At 34.4% G+C, this 20,692-nt stretch overlaps 1 protein-coding gene across 1 annotated transcript; it reads right to left on the reverse strand.

The window, feature by feature from the left end:
- Window positions 1–1,244: 1,244 nt before the first annotated feature.
- odad3 (outer dynein arm docking complex subunit 3) lies at window positions 1,245–20,593 on the reverse strand. The gene is made up of 13 exons (XM_059330679.1): window positions 20,464–20,593; window positions 18,070–18,191; window positions 16,492–16,569; window positions 14,838–15,029; window positions 14,614–14,715; window positions 10,154–10,279; window positions 9,246–9,368; window positions 7,801–7,950; window positions 7,048–7,208; window positions 6,791–6,947; window positions 5,253–5,402; window positions 1,581–1,668; window positions 1,245–1,496 (listed from the first exon to the last, which is right to left on the reverse strand). The coding sequence occupies exons 1-13, from the start codon at window positions 20,540–20,542 to the stop codon at window positions 1,372–1,374; spliced, it is 1,653 nt and encodes a 550-aa protein (XP_059186662.1). The 5' UTR covers window positions 20,543–20,593; the 3' UTR covers window positions 1,245–1,371.
- Window positions 20,594–20,692: the final 99 nt, after the last annotated feature.

Consider the following 20,692-nt stretch of genomic DNA (forward strand, 5'->3'; position numbering starts at 1 on the left):
TCACCTGAGCTGTTAGACTGGGATCATCTTTCATGTCTTAAAATAGGTTTTCAGCTAACAATTTAAGATTCTTTGCACCAATGAATAATAATACAGGTACATCCACACACACACACTCTCCTTTATTTTTATTTTTTCTTTCCTCCTCTTTCCTCCCTCTCTTTTACTATTATTTATGTATTTTATCTGTTATGTTTATGTAGTCAGTTTATTAATTTTATACAGACTATGTCTAAATTTCTAAATATTGTATAGTTTATTCGTTTTTTTATTTTCAAATTTAAATCTAAGGATGTGTATGTTTAATGTCGACACCAATGTACCCTGATATAGGCATGTCCCTCTGTTGTTTTTGTATACATGTGAATAAAAATATGAAACACAAAAAAATTGAATATCATGAAAAACTTCAATATTTTTTGTCAATCATTTTAGAAAGTGAAACTCTATACATGATATAGATTCATTATGCGTAGAGTGAAATATTTCAAGCCTATTTTTTTTGTAATTTTGATGATTCTGGCTTAGAGATAATGAAAACACAAAACTCAGTGTCTCAGAAAATTAGAATATTGATCGTCAGTTGAATATGCTGGTCCTGGGTCAGTGGTGGTTTGGGGCCATGTCCTCTGCTGCTGTTGGTCCACTGTGTTTTCTGAAGTCCACAGTCAACATAGCAGCCATCTAGCAGGACATTTTAGAGTCTTCATGCTTCCACAAGCTCTTTGGAGATGCTGCTTTCATTTTCCAGCAGGACTTGGCACCTGCCCACACTGGCAAAGGTACCAAAAGCTGCTTCAGTGACCATGGTGTTACTGGGCTGACCTGAAGCCCATAGGAGTCTATGGGCTGTTGTCAAGAGGAAGGTGAGAGACACCAGATGAGCTGAAGGCTGCTATAAAAGCAACATGGTGCTGTAGGCTGATCTCCTCCATGCCACCAAGTATTAATGCAGTAATTCATGATTCAAAAGGAGCCCAACCAAGTATTGATGGATAGAAATGAACAGACTTTTCAGAAGCCTGACATTTGTGTTAAAAATATCCTTTTTTTTTAAATTGATCTTATGTAATATTCTAATTTTCTGAGACACTAAGTTTTGTGTTTTTATTATCTCTAAGCCAGAATCATCAAACTTACAAGAAAAACAGACTTGAAATATTTCACTCTATATGTAATGAATCTATATAATGTATGAGTTTCACTTTCTGAAATGATTTACAAAAAATATTGAACTTCTTCATGATATTCTAATTTTTTTAGATGTACCTGTATTCATAGAGGTGAAACAATGAACGGTTAAACTAGCATTTGTAAATCTGGAATGGTCCTTTATTGTTCTTCAGTCTTCAGTGAGACTGCAGTGATGGTTCAGAACTTCCCCTTCTTCTTCTTCCAGGGTTTCTTCTTGGACTTGGAGTCAATGATGAGCTGAGACTGACGCTTCAGAGCATCACGAGAGATGATATCAGCCTCGTCTTCTTCGCTCTCGTCCTCTGAGACACAAACAGGGACAGCTTAGACTGTGCGCTTGTATTAGTGTGTGTGTGTGTGTGTGTGTGTGTGTGTGAGACTCTCACCGTCATTGAAAAGGTCCAGTCTTTGGTCTTCGGGCAGCTTGACACGGGTGTTGTAATCTGGCAGTTTGCCCTCAATCCTGACAAAGAACTGTTCAGAGAACAAAAAAAGAAAACAGTTAATAACTCCAAACCAGTAAAACATCTATGTTTTAATTTTAGCCCATGTAGATTTTCTATATTTAATATCCTTAAAGTGCCTTAATTCCTTGGAAATAACATTTACAACAGAATGAAATATAAAAATCGTACTAAACTCTTGTTTACATGTGTCGGCTTTTGATTTTATTAAGCCTTATAATATAAAAATAATTTCAAATTAATATAAAATTGGCTCTAGTTATCTATCTTCATAGATAACTTTAGAAAAAAAACTTTGAAAGAGCCAGTTTGAAGTTGTGGAATTATATGGAATCTATAATGCAAACCACTAACCTTTGTTGGATATTTTTATATTAGTATACACAAAGGCTGATTATGACACAATTTGTGTCATCATGGTCATTTTATGTCTTTTTGTAGTTGTTTTGTGTCACTTTTTTATTGATTTGGTCTTTTTGTTGTAATTTTATGTCTTTTTGTTGTTGTTTTGTGTCTCTTTGTAGTTGTGTTTTGTCTCTTTGTAGTTATTTTGTGTCTCTTTGTGGTTGTTTTGGGCTTGTTTTTGTTGAACTTTGTAGTCCTTTTATGTTTCATTTATGTTGTTTTGTGTCTCTTTGTAGTTGTTTTATGTCTCTGTAGTTACTGTGTGTCTCTTTGTAGTTGTTTTGTGTGTCTTTGTGGTTGTTTTGCCCTTGTTTTTGTTGAACTTTGTAGTCCTTTTATGTTTCATTTATGTTATTTTGTGTCTCTTCCTGGTTGATACGTATCTTTTTGAGTGACTTTTTTTAGGTGAGGGTCCGGTGGGGACCCTCTGACAGCTTGTGCCCTTGGTCATTTACATAGACATAGTGGTTTTCATCTATTATAGTGTATGACAAGTGTTGACACTGAGAACTGGCTGTGTCATATCATGTAACAGGTTTGATGAGCAACAGGTGCGTTTTTTCCACAAACGTACTTCTCTATGGTCGAGGTGCCAGCAGTTTGACCAGGACGGCCAAACCGTTTCAACAGTAACAGTCAAGCAAACAAGGCTGCACTGATTTTGAAACTATCAGCTCAGAAATACGTCACTTGCAAAGATTATGCCTCCTAAAAATGGATCTGAGAGTAAAATAGTCAATGTCATTAGCAAATGGCCTGTTACGTGTTTCCTATGGTACACTCTGATATCCAGTGTTCTCAAACAGAGAAAAGTGCTGCCGACCGTTAATAATCAAGAACAAACACTTCAGCTGGCTCATAAGGCCGCCTTTCCACTCAGATAAGTTAAGCAAGCAGAGCAGCATGCATGCATACATGCTCTGCCATGCTGTGTTCACTTGTCACGCCATGCACTGGAGGCTTTACACTGCAAAAAAAGAAAAGTTGGGTGAACTCAAAATTTCAAGGCAACAAACTTCGATAAAATTTTAAGTTGGACAATTTAACTAAATATTTTAAGTTTTGTTTTTGAGTTTGCTCAACTCTGAATTCAGATTTCTGTCAACTCAACTGTAAGTTGTACTAACTTATAATTTTACATTGTAATAACTTTTAATCCTTACTTCTGCTAACTTCTGCAATGTGCTGAATTTGCACGATTATAATGCCGCTATGAAATGTCAGCTAATGTTGCGACCACAATTTTGAGTTAGCATTGATACGCTAATGGCTACTCTTGTAGCTGTAACAAGCAGCGCCCCTAGCTAAAGGTTAGCCGCTAGCATCAGTTAGCCGCTAGCTTTCGCTAATGACCAAATTTCACCGCTTTCCCGCATTTCACAACAAAGAAATAAGAGTTAGCAGAACTATTGTCCCTTGTTGTGAACCCCAACTTAAAGATATAAGTAACAACAACTCACAAACTTGTTTTTGAGCAGACAACTGGCTTCATTTGTTGTGCTAACTTACATTATTGCCCTAAATGTCAATAATTTATATTTCCAAGATTTACCAACTTAAATCACTGTTTTAGGCCAAAAAATACAAGTTGGCTTTTTTGCAGTGTAGCAAGAGTCCCAGCGTGCCCTTTGCCAGAACAGAATAGTGTTATAAGAAATCGTCCATAAGTCCAAACCACAAGACCACAAACAGTATGTCATTTGTTCCTACCTTCAAATATAACCCACAGGAGAATTTCCAAAATAAAAGCCCTCAGCAAGTAATCAACACGTCTTCATAACTAAAAGCGATCGTCGTTTTAAAGACAACATTAATGTTGTGATGTGGTTGAAGGTTGATTACGTTTAGACAAAACTACTTCCCTAAGGTTAGGGGAAAAGGTGTATTGTTAGGTGTCAAATTAAACCCTTTTCTTTTGACATAACCTTAACCATGTGTTTTTGGTGCCTAACCTTACCCATTAAAGTGTTTTTAAAGCGTTTAAAACAGAGATCGTCATGCATTTTCAACATGTTGTGGTTATGTTTAAAGCAGCATTGATCACGTCACAATGAGAATGGGTCCAGAAACGTTCACATTTAACAGATTGTGCTTCTGCTTCAAGCTTATGAAAGACTGCAGATCTAAGTGCATTAACCCTTTATTATTTCTAATGGCCAGCAAGGAGCAACTTCATTGGTTGCAAAAAGAAGTAAGATTGTATAGAATTCTATGAGAAAATGGCTCTACTTCTCTTTTGATTTATTACCTCAGGAAACATTTTCAGTTCATGGTCTCAATCCCTAGTGTCAAGTTTTCTTCAACACAGCATGAGGTCCACTTAGTAAATGATGGGCCCATTGGGGTAAAATAGGCGTTGCTATCTTTACTAACTTTGACTCTTTTGTTTTCAGCTGTTTCAGCTGTGCAACTGTTTATTTTTTCAGGTAGGTAAAACATTTTGAAGCCTGTTTTTTGCTTGCATCCCAATTAATATCACAGTTGACATTAATTATGGATGCACCTTGCTAACCAAACTATTTGGTTAGCAGGGTCAGCCCTCAGCTCCACATTCTGGTCCAAGCATTGCTCCAAAAACAAAGATGGTGACGGCCAAAATGCCATAATGTTGAGGCTTCAAAACGGCAGTCCACAAACAAATAGGTGTACAGTCATATGTATTTTATTTTATTTATTCCTTGTCTTTTCAACATATTGTATGTCTTTAAGCTGTGAGTCTGAAGGAAATTTCGTTATCTTGTATTATGACAATAAAAACTCTTGAATCTTGACTCTTGAGTAGACTGTTAGTCTATTCCCAAATCAGGAGTCCAAATTGAAAATAATTTTTACAATATACATTATTTTACTTATACTAATACTAAATGGTGTCAACTGATCACAAAACCTATCCTGTTTCAGAGATATTATATTGGTCACATGTCCTTCACCAGAGACATCTATATATATATATAGGTACACGTGTACACATAAGTGCAAACATCCTCTGTTTATGACGACAGTATGTACTTATATGTAATTATCTCATGCCTTTCCCACACACCTGTAATTAAATCTGCACTCAAAACCTTCTGCACGTGTTTATGAGGACTACCTCTGCCAATGCAAAACAGTTTTCAATATCCTATCCAAAAAAACATAAACCTGTATTCACAACAACAAGTGTTGATGAGTGGAGCCTCAACTCACCTCTTCTTCCTCCATCTCCTTCATCAGAGCAGCCACATCTTTTCCCTGGAGCTCCTCATGCAGCAACTGCAACTTCAGCTCACACTGGGTCATCAGCTCCACCACAAACTCCTCTGAGTCTGGAGACACTTTAGCCCCCGGGTCATCACTCTGGAGAGAAATGTAAGAATGGTGAACACATATATACTTGATTGTCGCCACAGATTTTGAGAGAAAAGGAAGGAAAATGGCCACATATTGTAAAGAAGACAGAGGATAGGTTAAACCTACAGTCATGTTGGTTGAAGTAGGGCTGGGCGATATATCAATATATTTTTTTAATGTGATATGGAATTAGACCATATTGCATATATCGATATAGTTAATATTTTTCTTTCTTTATATATAAATGCTGCCCTTACTAGGGTTTGTCATATTTAGTTCTTTTGTAATGTTCGTTATTCTTTTTTCATATAAATATATTGTTTTTCAGAAAAAGATGGCCCGTTTTATTTCATAAGTTTTTATTTAAGATATTTTTTATTTAAATGTGCACTTTATGGAGCTTTGATTTGGAAAAAAAGGTTCTCCTGTTGTTATACAGTATTTATGTTCACTTAAATAAACGGTTTCAATAAAACTACTTGTGACATGTCATATTTGGCTTTGGCTTTGACGGAACATTTGCTCTCATTGCTTTGTAATAAAAATATCGGGATATTATGTATACTTTCATGATTATTATGATTGTGTAAAATTGTTTTATTATTATTTATTTATTTCCTCCCCATTTTTTTAAAATTTATTTTATTTTATTTATTTATTAATATGATTTAACTTAATTTATTTATTATTGATTAATACATTTATTTTATTTATTTACTTATTTATTTTTATTAACTCAAGTATTTTTTTTTCCCTCCGAGATGACTGTTGGTTATGAGAGGGAGGGATGGGGTTTTATGACTGTATGTTCGTTGTTGTGTTCATTGTGTATTACTTTTTGGGGAAAAAACTCAATAAATAAAGTTTTGAAAAAAAAATAAATATCGGGATAGATTGATTGATTGATTGATTGATTGATTGATTGATTGATTGATTGATTGATTGATTGATTGTCTTTATTTCGAACATGCAAGCAAGTAAAAAAACAACAAAAAAACAAGTTTAAATATTAATAGATGAATAAATAAAAAACAAAACAAAAAAGCAAAAAAAAAATTGAGAAAACAGACACTTTCTGCAAGCTCAAAAGGGAGTAGGAAGAAGTAAAAAAACGTATCGAGTCCTACCCCTTATGATATATATCATATATCGATATTCAGCCTAAATAAATCGGGATATGACTTTTGGTCCATATCGCCCAGCCCTAGTTTATACTTTTCAATAAAACTACTTGTGACATGTCATATTTGGCTTTGGCTTTGACGGAACATTTGCTCTCATTGCTTTGCAATAAAAATATCGGGATATATATCATATATCGATATTCAGCCTAAATAAATCGGGATATGACTTTTGGTCCATACCGCCCAGCCCTAGGTTGAAGTGGTATTTACCAGAGTGATGTGTTGGAGTTTGTCTGAGAGATGCTCCACTCCGGCCCGGACAGTACTCAGAGCTTTAACAAGCCACTCCAGCCGCTCTTTCCCTGCGTCACACCTCTGCTGCTGAGCCTGCAGCTGCTGCTCACATTCCTGCAGCATCTGTTGGTCACTAATAAATCACACACAGAGAACAAGGAAAAGCTTATAAAATAAACATTACATTTGCATACTTAGTGCTCTGATCCTCTCCTACTGTCCGAGTGTCTCACCTGGAGAGTTTAGCCTCTCCGGAGTATTTCATATCCTGGAACTGTTGGTTCAGGAGCTCTTTCTGCTCCTTCAGCTGCTGCAGCACCTCCTCATTCTCCCCCCTCAGCTTCTCCAGGTGTTGGTGCGTCTCCTTCTGTGAGGTGAAGCGATCCACTATCTCCTACACACATAAAATAAATTATAGTAAGCATGAATACACAGTTCAGCCAAGCCTTCTCTTCCCACCAAGGTTAGTTTAGTTAACGGAAAACTAAAAAAATAACGAAAACTTGAATTGAAAAAACATTTTTGTTAACTGAAATGAAAAAAAAGAAGATAACTAACTGAAACTGTATTGTGTGGTTACAAAACTAACTAAAACAAACTTAAATATAGTGAAAATGTCCTTCATTTTCGTCTTTGTCAACTTTTTTCATATGTAAACCTTTTTGGTTGATATATAATCTATTTCATCCATCTGGTTTTATGACTTAATAAACCTATTGAGGTGGATAAGACAAAGGAAATAAAGGAAACATTTATTGTAACTTTTTTAATCTGGCACCCAACAAATACCCCATTACTAAAAACTAAACTAAAACTAAGAATTTTCCAAGAAATAAACACTAATTGAAACTAGCAAACTCACTCTATAAACTTATGAAAACGAACTGAATTTGAAAACAAAAAATCACAACAAAATTAAAACTAAAACTAAAACTAATAAAACTAAAAATCCAAAACTATTATAACCTTGCTTCCCACAGCCATACCTGTATATCTGTGACTCCGGTGGCCTCTTTGATGCGTCGGAAGGCTTCCTCAAAAGTGGAGATGACCTTCTCCTCTTCACCTGCCATCCTGGGGGTGCTGCGCTGGGCCTCGCTGCTCAGCTCATCTGGCTGCATCGTTGTTCTCTGAGCCTAAATGTGGCCGGATATAGAAGAACTCAATACAGAAATTTGACAGAATGTTTTGAATGAAATAGAGACATTCATATATACAGGTGCATCTCAATACAGTAGAATATGATGGAAAAGTCCATTTCCAGTAGTTCAAGTCATGCAGCCCCAACCAAGTATTGAGTCATATAGATGCTGCGCTCGTGTTGTCAAATGACTAAGATGTTTTCTCAATTTGCTTGTGTTTTGTGTATTTGCATGTGTTTTCTTAAGTTGCAGCGCTGTGAAACAAAAGACAAGGCTAGAAAAAAATAATTATCTAAATTAATTAAATGGAAGACTATTAAAGATTGCCTCAGTAAGTAATTCAGCAATAAATCCTTCAGTTAAACATTCAATTCATCACATATACAGGTGCATCTCAATACAGTAGAATATGATGGAAAAGTCCATTTCCAGTAGTTCAAGTCAAATAGCCCCAACCAAGTATTGAGTCATATAGATGGACAGACTTTTCAGAGGCCAACATTTCCATATTAAACATACTTTTTAAAATTGGTCTTTTGTAACATTAAATTATTTTAAGACACTGAATTTTAGGTCTTCATTAAATGTAAGCCATAATCATAATTAGAATAATTAAATAAATTAAGACATTAAATGTTTAATTCTATGTGTAATGGATCTATATAATGTGTTATTTCCACTTTTTGAATTGAATTACTGACATAAATAAACTTTTCTATGATATTAACATTTATTGAGATGCACCTGTACTGGGTTCATGCAATGTATTAAAGTTTAAAAAAAAAAAACCTTAAATGATTGATTTTCTAAATAGTCTGTTTCATCTACACAATTTTTTAATTTTTAAAAAAATATTTTAAATTAAAGTATACCACCGCCAAATTTGTTTGTCTAATGGCATCTAATACCAGACAAGCTAAGCTAACTAATAACTAGATAGCTACATAACAGTCCTTTGTTTATCCCTTACTCTGGATATGTGCATGCATTAAATTATTGTAATCAACTTAATAATTAAGTATTCTAGACCACTTCATCCCTTCTGATTTTCCATTATACTTTCATATTGGTAGGATTGTAAACATTAAAGTGCATTCTATGTGCTATTAAAAAGCACTTTATTAAACTGGTCAAATCGTACTTATCCAACACGCTCTAGTGATCGCTTAATGGATCTATATAATGTGTTATTGCCACTTTTTGAATTGAATTACGGGCATAAATAGACTTTTCTAGGATATTCTAATTTATTGAGATGCACCTGTAATATACCACCACATATATCTCACCCTTCTATCAACTTTTTCAGCCTGGGCCTTACGTTCCTCAACCTTTTTCCTGTAGCTTGCTATAATGCGTTCTCTCTCCTTGCGCTCCTTGTAGAGCAATTCCTCCTGCTGCTGCAAGTCAGCCTGGCAGGCAGAGGAAAGGGCAGAAAAGAGAAGAGAGTTACATTGTTGTGGGGGAGAATGCTGTTTAAACAATGTATAATGATGAGGAGTGTAATGTATTTGTACTAGGGCTGGGCGATATATCATATAAAAAATATATCGGTATATGTTTAAATGTGATATGGAATTAGACCGTATCGCATATGTCAATAAAGTTTTTTAATTCTTATTTTTTTTACACATAAATGCTGCCCTTACTAGGGTTTGTCATATTTAGTTCTTTTGTAATGTTAGTGTCTCCTTTCTCATATAAATATATTCATTTCAGAAAAATATTGGCCTATTTTATTTCATAGGCTATTTTCATTCAAGATATTTTTTTAAATGTGCACTTTATGGCCTTGATTTAAAAAAAAAACATGTTCTCCTGTTGTTATACAGTATTTATGTTCACTTAAATAAATGGTTTTAATAAAACTACTTGTGACATGTCATATTTGGCTTTGACTTTGACTGAACATTTGCTCTCACTTTGCGATAAAAATGTATATATATATATATATATCGTATATCGATATTCAGCCTAAATATATCCGGATATAACTTTTGGTCCATATCGCCCAGCCCTAATTTGTACTTAAAATTTTATAAATGCATCAAAATGAAAACACAATAGGTAAACAAAGACGCTTTTGTAGCTGCTGTACTTATGACTCATATAACTTCTATTCTTAGTGACAGTAATGGTGAGTGAATCATCTTTGTTACGCCCAGAAACGTGCAAAAAGGCTTGTGGGCCAGGTCACCTTAGCAGCTTCTTTAGAGAGCTGGGCGTTGTTGTTCATGACCTGCATGTTGTGGAGCTCCTCTCTGTGCTTCAGGATTTCTGCCTCCAGACTGTCCAACTGGCCCTGGAAAGTCAGACTCTCCTCCTGAAGGGGTGACAGGAGAAAAGTGAGGGATAGAAAGAGAAAGAACAAGAATATGGGTGGAAAGAGTGAGAGACGCAGCAAGTCATTTAGTTTTTAAAGTTTCTTCCCTAAAGCAATAACCGCCCTGAACTCTCATATGCACTGATTTCATACACGGAGTCTCTCCATACACTACTGATACAAAAAAAATAATAAAATAAAATAAAATAAAATAATTAAATTAAAAGTCTAAAAAAAAAAAAAAAAAAAAATTAAAATATATATATATATATATATATATATATATGTATATATATATTTTTTTTTTTTTTATTTATCTGGACCTCTGTATAAATTATTACAGGCTGGTCACTAGATTATGATGGAGAAAATGGGAAAGCTAAATCTATTTATGAATAAGTTGGATTGCATAACAACATTAATCAAATAGAAAGTGTGACCGGTTAAGTGCATTGACTGCCACGATTATGGAACATGGGGTTATTCCACACTATTAGAAATCAAATTAAGAGCTTTCTAAGACCATGACAGAGAAAATATAATACTCTTTCCACAGCAAACCAAATGTGCCATAGGGCTGAGCTTTATGTTTGAAACTGTTTATTAATATTCATTGGGTTATTTTTTTCTATATAAAATTATTTTTAAAGTCTCATAACGTAATTTCAGTAATGGCAAATCCAATGAACTGTGTCCCACTGTTACACTTAAATAAATTGTGTTTAAATATTTCATTTGAATTACAATTGTTCATTTTGACAATATTGTGTAAAACAATAAAGCTATTCTGGTTGTTGTCATACTCAGAGTAGGGTAGAGTTAATTCTATACTTTAAGACACAAACACCTTACAGTATATCTATTTTAACAGTCCATTAAATCTGTACACTCCAGCTAAGTTGTACCCAAAGTCTGCTCCTATCCTCCATGTAGCAGATTGGTTTCCGTGGCTCCGCACATAAACTATTATTATCCGGATTATAGCAATTGTCAGAAATAAGACAAGGCTTTGTGTCTTCTCTGAATCATCATCTGTACTGTTTGTGTGTCTTAGCCCTCTGGGGTCTATGATCGTGCCGTCCTGATCAGATAATGTGACGTTTAACAAAAAAACTAGGTCACATGGAGCGCTGCTATCAACTTCACTCCAAAGTACACACTTGAAACTTTCTCCCAGTTTTTGTATGACATTCCTAGGTCATGTAAAACCAAAGATATGATCATTTTAATTTGATAGTACAGAAATATTTGGGCGTTATTGTAGCTCTCTGTGTAATTTTCGCACATAGTTTGTTTTGAAGAGTTGAAGCTAACAAGGGAAAAAAAAGCCTATAAATACACTTTTTTTGTATATAGTTTAATTATATATATTTTTTAAATCACCTTTTTTTATGTTCATATTTGTATCCTTCGTTTACATTTTCAAGTTCCAAAACAGTTAATTGAGCATATTTGTGTGTGTGGTTTTTTTTTTAAATGTACAAATGCAGAAAAAAATGTCAATATGTACTGGAAACTCAAACTGATTTATGATCAGTTGTTTTTTTGTTTTTGAGATGTAAACATGTACTTGTATGGGTTTTTGTTTGTTTTTTGTCTTGTTTGTTTGTTTTTGTTGTTTTTTTTAAGTTTTTTTTTTACTATTGTTCAAGTAGGGGGCAGACAAATATAAGAAATGTTTTCTTCTTTCTGCTCCATTCCAATCATGAAGGTGTATAGTGTGTCTCTGTACACATTGTGTTGTCCACCTTCGTGAAAGGAACAAAATAAATGAATAAATTAAAAATATTTTAGTAAATAGTATAATTTTCAACTCGGATTTCATGATTTTCTGGCTCAATATGTTGATCTAGTAGGTTAAAGTGAGAAAACAACTGTCAGATCATATAGGTGAAGAAAAAATGGATACCAAATATGAGAATAGTAAACATTTTTATGTGGTACATGAAGGGCAAAATCAAAAGTATTCAAAAACGGCCAAAATAGGCTCAGAGCCCAGAGGGTTAATTCCTACTAACTCTGTGAGAGCAGGTTGCCTGTGGAGAACAAATCAAAACATTACACAGAAAAGAAACAGCTGACTTAGTCAAACTATATTCAAATAGGTGAGTCCTGTGGCAATAAGGTTCTCATGCAACCAGTGGTGGAAGAAGTATTCAGGCTCAAGTAAAAGTACTAATACCACCTGCAGAATTACTCCACTACAAGTAAAAGTCTTCTATTAAAAACTTAATCAAGTAAAAGTACAAGTATCAATATCAAAATGTATTCAAAGTATCAAAACTAAAAGTACTCTTAATGCAGAATGGACCCACTCAGATTGTTTTATATATTAAATATATTCTAGGATTATTATCACTGATGCATTTATGTAAGCTGAATTTTAATTTTCTCAATGTAGGGCTCATTTTAACTTCTTTATATACTGTTATGAAGTTTATTTAAAGAGTCTTATCATGTGTCATGTTTTTTATGTTAAATTTTGACATGAAAGTAACGAAAACTGTCAGCTAAATGTAGTGGAGTAAAAAGTACAGTATTTGTCTTAAAATTTAATGGAGTAGAATATATGGACTTTTACTTAAGTAAGTCTCTTACTTAAAAAAAAGTACTAATACCACACTGTGAAATGACTCCACTACAATTAAAAGTCAAAACTTAATGAAGCAAAAGTACAAAAGTATCAGCATCAAAATGTACTTAAAGTATCAAAAGTAAAAGCACTTGTTATGCAGAATGGACCCACTCAGATTGTTTTATATATTCTAAATATATTATTACATTATTTCTATTGATGCATTTATGTAAGAAGCATTTTAATTGTGTGGAGAGAGGTCTAATTTTAACTACCTAATATACTGTTATGAGGTATAATCTAAAAACAAATGTCTAATCACTTTAAATGTATCATGTTTTTCATGTTAAATATTGACCCAAAATGTAACTGAAGCTGTCTGCTAAATGTAGTGGAGTAAAAAGTACAGTATTTGCCTCAAAATGTAGTGGAGTAGAAGTATAAAGTTACATAAAATGGAAATACTCAATTAAAGTACAAGTACCTCAAAATGATACTTAAGTACAGTACTTGAGTAAATGTACTTAGTTACTTTCCACCACAGCATACAACTAGGCTTCACCATGAAATTTAGGACTTCCTGAAAATAAACATTTTATGACCTTAAATTCTGAAAAAGACTTTTTAAGGCTCTCTGGACTGTCTGTAAAGTAAAGTGGCCGACTTTAAACTTATTTGACTACACAAAAGGGAGGTCAAGTTGAATGCAAACAAAGGTAAAGTGAGCATGGGACAGGAAGTACTGTACCATTGTGAAAGTCTCACTCAGAGTTTACATACCACAAACACAGAGTCCCATATCAAAGGCACAACAGAGAGTCAGAGCACAGAGCATTCCCCTGCAGAGTGACAGTCAGCAGACATTTCTTTCTGTACATGATACCTGGATGAAAATTATTTTGCAGACTGTGTACAAAACACTGATGATGTAAAATACTTTCGTCTCATAAGGGTGTCCGCTGATGGAGAATACATAACCACATTTGGGTGATTGTCATGAAGCCAGTCTAAGTTCTGTCTGTCAAGATTATAAGGACATACTTTATTAAACTGAAAATATTTCACTTTTATATGAATGAACAGTATAGCCATAATGAGGCACAATTCATTGTTTTGTGTTAAATATTTTCTATATTTTTAAACATATTTTTGATTCACAATTATATACAATAAATATTTAATAAACTTTATAAAAAATAATATACTTTTAATATATTTAATAAACTTCATATTTAATATTTAATAAACTTTATAAAAATAAATATACATTTGTTTAAAAATGTTTAATTTAACAGAATATAATCAAACATAATGGTTTTTAACAATGTATAAAGAACACAATCTGAATGAAAATTGATGATAAAAAATGGTTAAATGTTACGGTAATGATAGAATTGTTTTAATTTAAATATGTGTATATTATAATAAAATACATTTTGGTGATACCAGCTAGCCTTGAGCATACTTAACTGCTTGCCGAATAAAATAAAAAACTTTCGTTGTTTTTTTTATTTAAAAATGTGTTATGGTGTCTCTAAAAATGTTAGAAAATACCTTAATTTAAAAAAAAAAGATTATAAATTCATATTACACAGTGACTTTAGATTGTATTTGTTATAAAGGGTCAAAGAAAATATGTATTCAATGCTCTTGGATTTTTGCTATGAGCTGTACCATGTTCATGAGAACCACCCAAGTCATTATGGGAGACGGAGGCAACAATACCTCCAAAATAAGAGTCTCAGTGTGTTGGACTAACCTGCAGGTGACTTTTAAGTTTCAGATAGTTCGTCATGATATTCTCAGCCTCCTTGCACTTAAACTGGGTCTTCTCCAGACTGTTCTCCAGGGCCCGCAAGTTCTGAAGACACACATACGTTGTTTAGTGAGCATGTACTATGCTGATATGTGTTTCGTTAAGAGTGAACATTATGTTTCTTTGAATGTTTTGCACATTTCTACATGAGCTTGAGAGGTAACCACCATGGCATCTTCCTCTTTTTTCCGAGCACGAGCATCAGCAGACTGTGCTCCACTGCTGCCCTCCGGCTTCATCCTCTGGTATTCCACCTTCAGCTGTTCGAGGCGGCGCTGGTGTGTCTGGGTGGTGTATTTAAGGGCGTTGAGACGCTTCATCTTGGACAGCACCCTCTGGTCTAGTGTTGTCAGGGCTGCCTGAGAAAGGAATTTACAGGTACATCCCAATATATTAGAATATCATGAAAAAGTTCAATATTCATTACACATGGAGGATATTTGAAGTCTGTTTTTCTTGTAATTTTGATGATTCTGGCTTGGAGATAATGAAAACCCAAAACTCAGTGTCTCAGAAAATTAGAATATTGTGAAAAAGTTCAATATTTTTTGTCAATCATTTCAAAAAGTGAAACTCATACATTATATAGATTTATTACACGTAGAGTGAAATATTTCCGGCCTTTTTTTCTTGTAATTTTGATGATTCTGGCTTAGAGATAATGAAAACACAAAACTCAGTGTTGCAGAAAATTAGAATATCATGAAAAAGTTCAATATTCATTACACATGGAGGATATTTGAAGCCTGTTTTTCTTGGGATTTTGATGATTCTGGCTTAGAGATAATGGAAACCCAAAACTCAGTATCTCAGAAAATTAGAATATTGTGAAAAAGTTGAATATTTTTGTCAATTATTTCAGAAAGTGAAACTCATACATTATATAGATTCATTATGCGTAGAGTGAAATATTTCCGGCCTTTTTTTCTTGTAATTTTGATGATTCTGGCTTAGAGATAAAGAAAACACAAAACTCAGTGTCACAGAAAATAGAATATTGATCAGAAGTTGAATATGATGGTCCTGGGTCAGTGGTGGTTTGGGGCCATGTCCTCTGCTGCTGTTGGTCCACTGTGTTTTCTGAAGTCCACAGTCAACATAGCAGCCATCTAGCAGGACATTTTAGAGTCTTCATGCTTCCACAAGCTCTTTGGAGATGCTGCTTTCATTTTCCAGCAGGACTTGGCACCTGCCCACACTGGCAAAGGTACCAAAAGCTGCTTCAATGACCATGGTGTTACTGGGCTGACCTGAACCCCATAGGAGTCTATGGGCTGTTGTCAAGAGGAAGGTGAGAGACACCAGATGAGCTGAAGGCTGCTATAAAAGCAACATGGTGCTGTAGGCTGATCTCCTCCATGACACCAAGTATTAATGCAGAAATTCATGCAAAAGTATTGATGTATAGAAATGAAGATACTTTTTAGAAGCATGACATTTGTGTTTAAAATATCCTTTTTTTATTGATCTTATGTAATATTGTAATCTTCTGAGACACTGAGGTTTGTGTTTTCATTATCTGTAAGCCAGAATCATCAAAATTACAAGAAATACAGGCTTGAAATATTTCTCTCTGTGTAATGAATCTATATAATATACGAGTTTCACTTTCTGAAATTATTGACAAAAAATATCTAACTTTTTCACAATATTCAAATTTTTTTTACATGTACCTGTAGACCGGTAGAGTGTGTGAGAGGAAAACAGAGACAGACATGGAAACTGTACAAAACTGAGATTTTATCCACTTAGCCTTATACAAATGATCTTATATAATAAATAGTTGCTATGAGCATCAGTATCGATGCTGCTTCCTCTCACCTTCCCTGACATGTTGCGGTATGCATCCTTCTCCGTGCCTCTGTTATGAAAGGCCATCTTGATGATATTTTCATCACCCTGATATGTAAAGACACCAGAGAGAAAAATTATTAAATTACGAAGAAAGTCAGTTATGATGTTTGACTGTTCCTTTGACTAAGATAAGTGAGGAAAAGAAAAGAAAATAAGAAACCAGTGGTTGAAGATGTACTCATGTCCTTTACTTAAAAAAAATACAACAATACTCCTACAAATACTCAATTAGAAATAAAATAATGTAAAATGTTACTAAGGTAAAAGTACATAAGTATTAGGAGAAAATGTTCTTACTTTCAGATACTTTCTTTATTATTGGGTGGATTAGTAGTTGCAGCTTTTTATCCAAATTACAATATGGAGTAGTGCAATATCCAAATGGTACAACACAATAACTTTTAAAGGCAAATGTGTCAAAATAACATTCTAAACTAAGTATTGTGGTGCTGCAGAGATGTCCAAGCAAATTGTATTCTGCAGACTTAAGATGATAAATCCCTGCAAAATTGTGAATCATATCGAAATTGCAATATCTATTATACATATTATAATATATCTTTTCAGGTTGATTATAAGTAGAGTGTAGCATATCATATTGCATCTCATGTGTTTAATTAACTTAAATGTAGAGATATATGATGACAGATATATGTAGTGCAGTAAATAACACAATATTTGCCTTTGAAGTGTAGCATAGAAGAGCAGAAAATGGGAAAACTCAAGTAAAGTACAAATACCTTTAAAAATGTACATAAGGACAGTAAATACTTGAACAAAATGTACTTAACTTAGTTACATGTCAAGTCAAGTAAAATTTATTTCTATAGCGCATTTACAGACGGCTGAGCCGCACCAAAGTGCTTCACATAAAAGTGCATAAAGTGCAATAAAATAGAGGATTGACAAAGGCGAAAGAAACAAAAAGGGTTAAAAGACATTACCTGCAAGAGTTAAGATAAATTAAAAGAAGAAGGGATCATTTTAAAGGCACTGAGGGATTACTAGGGGACATTATTCCCTAGCACATGCAGGAGGAGAAACTTTAATCGAAGGCAAGAGAAAAGAGGTGGAGGTCTTCAAGTGGGACTTAAAAACATTCATGCATTAGATCAGGGATGGGCAACTTAAATGCTGGAGGGGGCCACCATTTTTCATCGACACTACCACAGGGCCACATATCGGGCCATGCACTTCACTAGACATTATGATGAAACTGCAATTTTAAATATGTTTACGGTGCAGTAACTTAACACATTTCATGTAAAAATAGGAATACAAAAAGTTTTAAGCAAAATAAAACATAACCACTTACTGTGATTTCTTTTTATCAGTGCAAGAACAGCAGACCAACATTAATTGCAATAAGTAAATTTGTGCATTTTTACACTGCACTTTTAAGATTTCATGCTCAAATGCATGTAGTTGTACTTCAAGTGAGGGTGCGGGCCGTATACGGCCCCCGGGCCTCCAGTTGCCCATCCCTGGCTTAGACCATTGGAGGCAACAGAGCCGGGAGCGTTGCCTTTAATGTATGGGACTTACAGCATTAGCTTCTGCCATTTTCCTGCACAGCCTCTTGTTGTCCTGCCTCAGCTGGCGGATGGACTCTCTGTTCTTCTTGATGGTGGACTGAGAGCTCTCATAGTATGCAGTTCTGTCGCCCTCTGGTGGACACATTTAATCATTACAACGTATAAAACATGGAGAAATATGTCTAATGCTACCTTTACATCAGAAGACTTTTTAAAAGATTTGGAAAAGACTCCTGGAAAACTATCAGCTCACATCTAAAGACAAGTGTTTAGAGTTTTTAGTCTCACACTGAGATTTTAGACAGACTATGAATCTTGCAGAGTCTTTAAGCATTTTTTTCCTACCATGCAATTTTTTCCAATCATGCTCTTAGTAAAAACTCACAAAACGGAGGAGAAGCAGCTTTTGGCTCCAGCTGCTCTAGTGTGTGCAGTGGTTTGTGTTGAAAAAAACAACAACAACAAAAAGAAGAGGAAAAGACACCACAAAATGCCCCCTCACAAAGCTGAAAAAGGGTTTCTGTTTTCTGACATGAAAAGTTGTCTATTTTACAAAAAAAAAAGAAATAAAAGTAAGAATAAAGGAAAGGGAAATTTTGAAATTAATTCATGATATACATTTATGTCATATTTTATTATAATTTGTTTAATTGAATAATTATATTTATCAGCTCTATCAACTTTCATTTAGTTAATCATACATTAATCATCGATTATGTATTACTTATTTATCGTCACACTGTTATATAATCGCCTAAGTCATTTTTTTGTCAAAATTGTTTGTTTTTTTGCCTAAATCATCTCTTCATGACGCCGGCCACCTATGGTAAAATCACCTCCATCCTCAGTTGATCAGATCATGTGATTTTACCCCTTTAAGATAATGGCCTATGTCAAGTGTGTGACTTAAGCGGATTTATAATGCCTAAATCAAAATAAAATGTGACTTTGGCAATTTTTTGAACATGCCTTTGTGACTTAAGCAAGATATGGTAACACTTTATTTTGAAGGTGTCTACATAAGAGTGACATGAGCGTGTCATAAACATGACATGGGATGTGTCATGAACATTAATGACACTTTGAAGTAACATTAATGCTCATGATACATGTCATGTCATGTTTCTGACAGGCTTGTGTGACTCTCATGTAGACACCTTCAAAATAAAGTGTTACCATATCTTGCTTAAGTCACAAAGGCATGTTCAAAAATTACCTAAGTCATTTATTTCTCTTAAATTACATAATTTACACAAAGTGTTATTACTATGCCAATAGCCATCCTTTGTTATATCCTTTTTGAGTGAAATGATTAATAAATGTCATATGTTACACTGTTGGTTAAATTTTTTGTGTTTCCTGCAAAACCTGAGTTAGGCGATTATTTTAACAGGATGACGACATGTATACATTTATTATACATTTTAACTGGGTCTCCTTACTGTTCTCTTTACTTAGAAACAGGGCCCCCAAAATCCCTCCTGTGGCCGTAAATATATGACATCACTATATTTTGTATTTAGGACTGAGCTTACTGGCTAGACGTTTGATTTTATTGAGATGGAAGTCTTCTGCACCGCCTTCTCACTGCTCTTGGATCAGGGACATCCTTCAGTTTGTGAAATTGGAGAAGGTTAGGTGCTCCATACATGGTTCTCTTGCAAAGTTTGATAAAACTTGGGGTCCGTTTTTGCACATGTTGAGGGATTGATTTTTACGGCTATTCCTGAGTAACCACCCTGATTGTCTACTAGTTGTGAGTTTTTCTTGTGTGATTTTGTAGCATGCTGGGAATGTTTTTTATTTATCTCTGCTTAAGTGAACATATTATTAGACTTTTATTTAGCAGTGGGTGACCTATTTGTGTTTTTGTTTTGTTCTGTGCATTTCTTGTTCGCTTCCATTTTTATTTATTTAATTATTTATTTTATATTTATTTTATGTATTATTTTTATTATTATTATTATTATTATTTTACTTGTTACACTTGACACTGTTTTGACTCTTGTAATGTCATCTCTTGATTTTGTTATGTCACTGAAAAATCAATAAACAAATGTTTAAAAAAAAAAAAAAAGGACTGAGCTTACTACCATCATTGTGACGTCACTTTTTCCTGTCAGAGTGGAGATGACGGGATCGCTCCGTGACGTCAGTAAAACTCCTAGATTTACTAAAGACTTCCAGTTTTTAGTCTGGGACTGTGAAACTCTTTTGGTGTAAGCCCAGAATAATTATTCACTAATAACACAGCCAACTGCTACTTCTGCTGGGTTTAGTAGTGAGTTTACGGTGGCTACTACCTGGAAGTGTCCGCCATAACTAGCTAACGTTAACTGCAACAAAGCACACAAAGTCCTCCAGCATGAACAGAAGTCGACGCTCACACTAAAAACAAACTTACCCAGGAGCTGGATTTTACGCTGCATTTCTGCTATCTGGTCATGCAGCGGAGGTTTCATTGCGTCGGCACTGAACGGCATTTCTGTGCTGCGTTTTTGTTGTAGACAACTTAGCAGAGAGAGAGAAATGTGTCCACAGTAGATGACCACAACAAAACCTCTGCTGGTCGCCTAGCAACCTGTAAACTAATGCTGCGTTCGATTGCACTCGGAACCCGGAAAGATCACTGC

Source organism: Centropristis striata, chromosome 1, assembly GCF_030273125.1.
Source record: "Centropristis striata isolate RG_2023a ecotype Rhode Island chromosome 1, C.striata_1.0, whole genome shotgun sequence".
NCBI classification, from domain to species: Eukaryota; Metazoa; Chordata; class Actinopteri; order Perciformes; family Serranidae; genus Centropristis; species Centropristis striata.

Excerpts from the sequence above, each read along its gene's own strand:
- odad3 (XM_059330679.1), bottom strand. The coding sequence starts at position 20,542 with ATGCCGTTCAGTGCCGACGCAATGAAACCTCCGCTGCATGACCAGATA. Across the intron at positions 7,951-9,245 it reads CTGAAAAAGTTGATAGAAGG|GCTCAGAGAACAACGATGCA; the intron begins GTGAGATATATG and ends GGCCACATTTAG. Across the intron at positions 1,669-5,252 it reads AGGAGATGGAGGAAGAAGAG|TTCTTTGTCAGGATTGAGGG; the intron begins GTGAGTTGAGGC and ends TTCTCTGAACAG.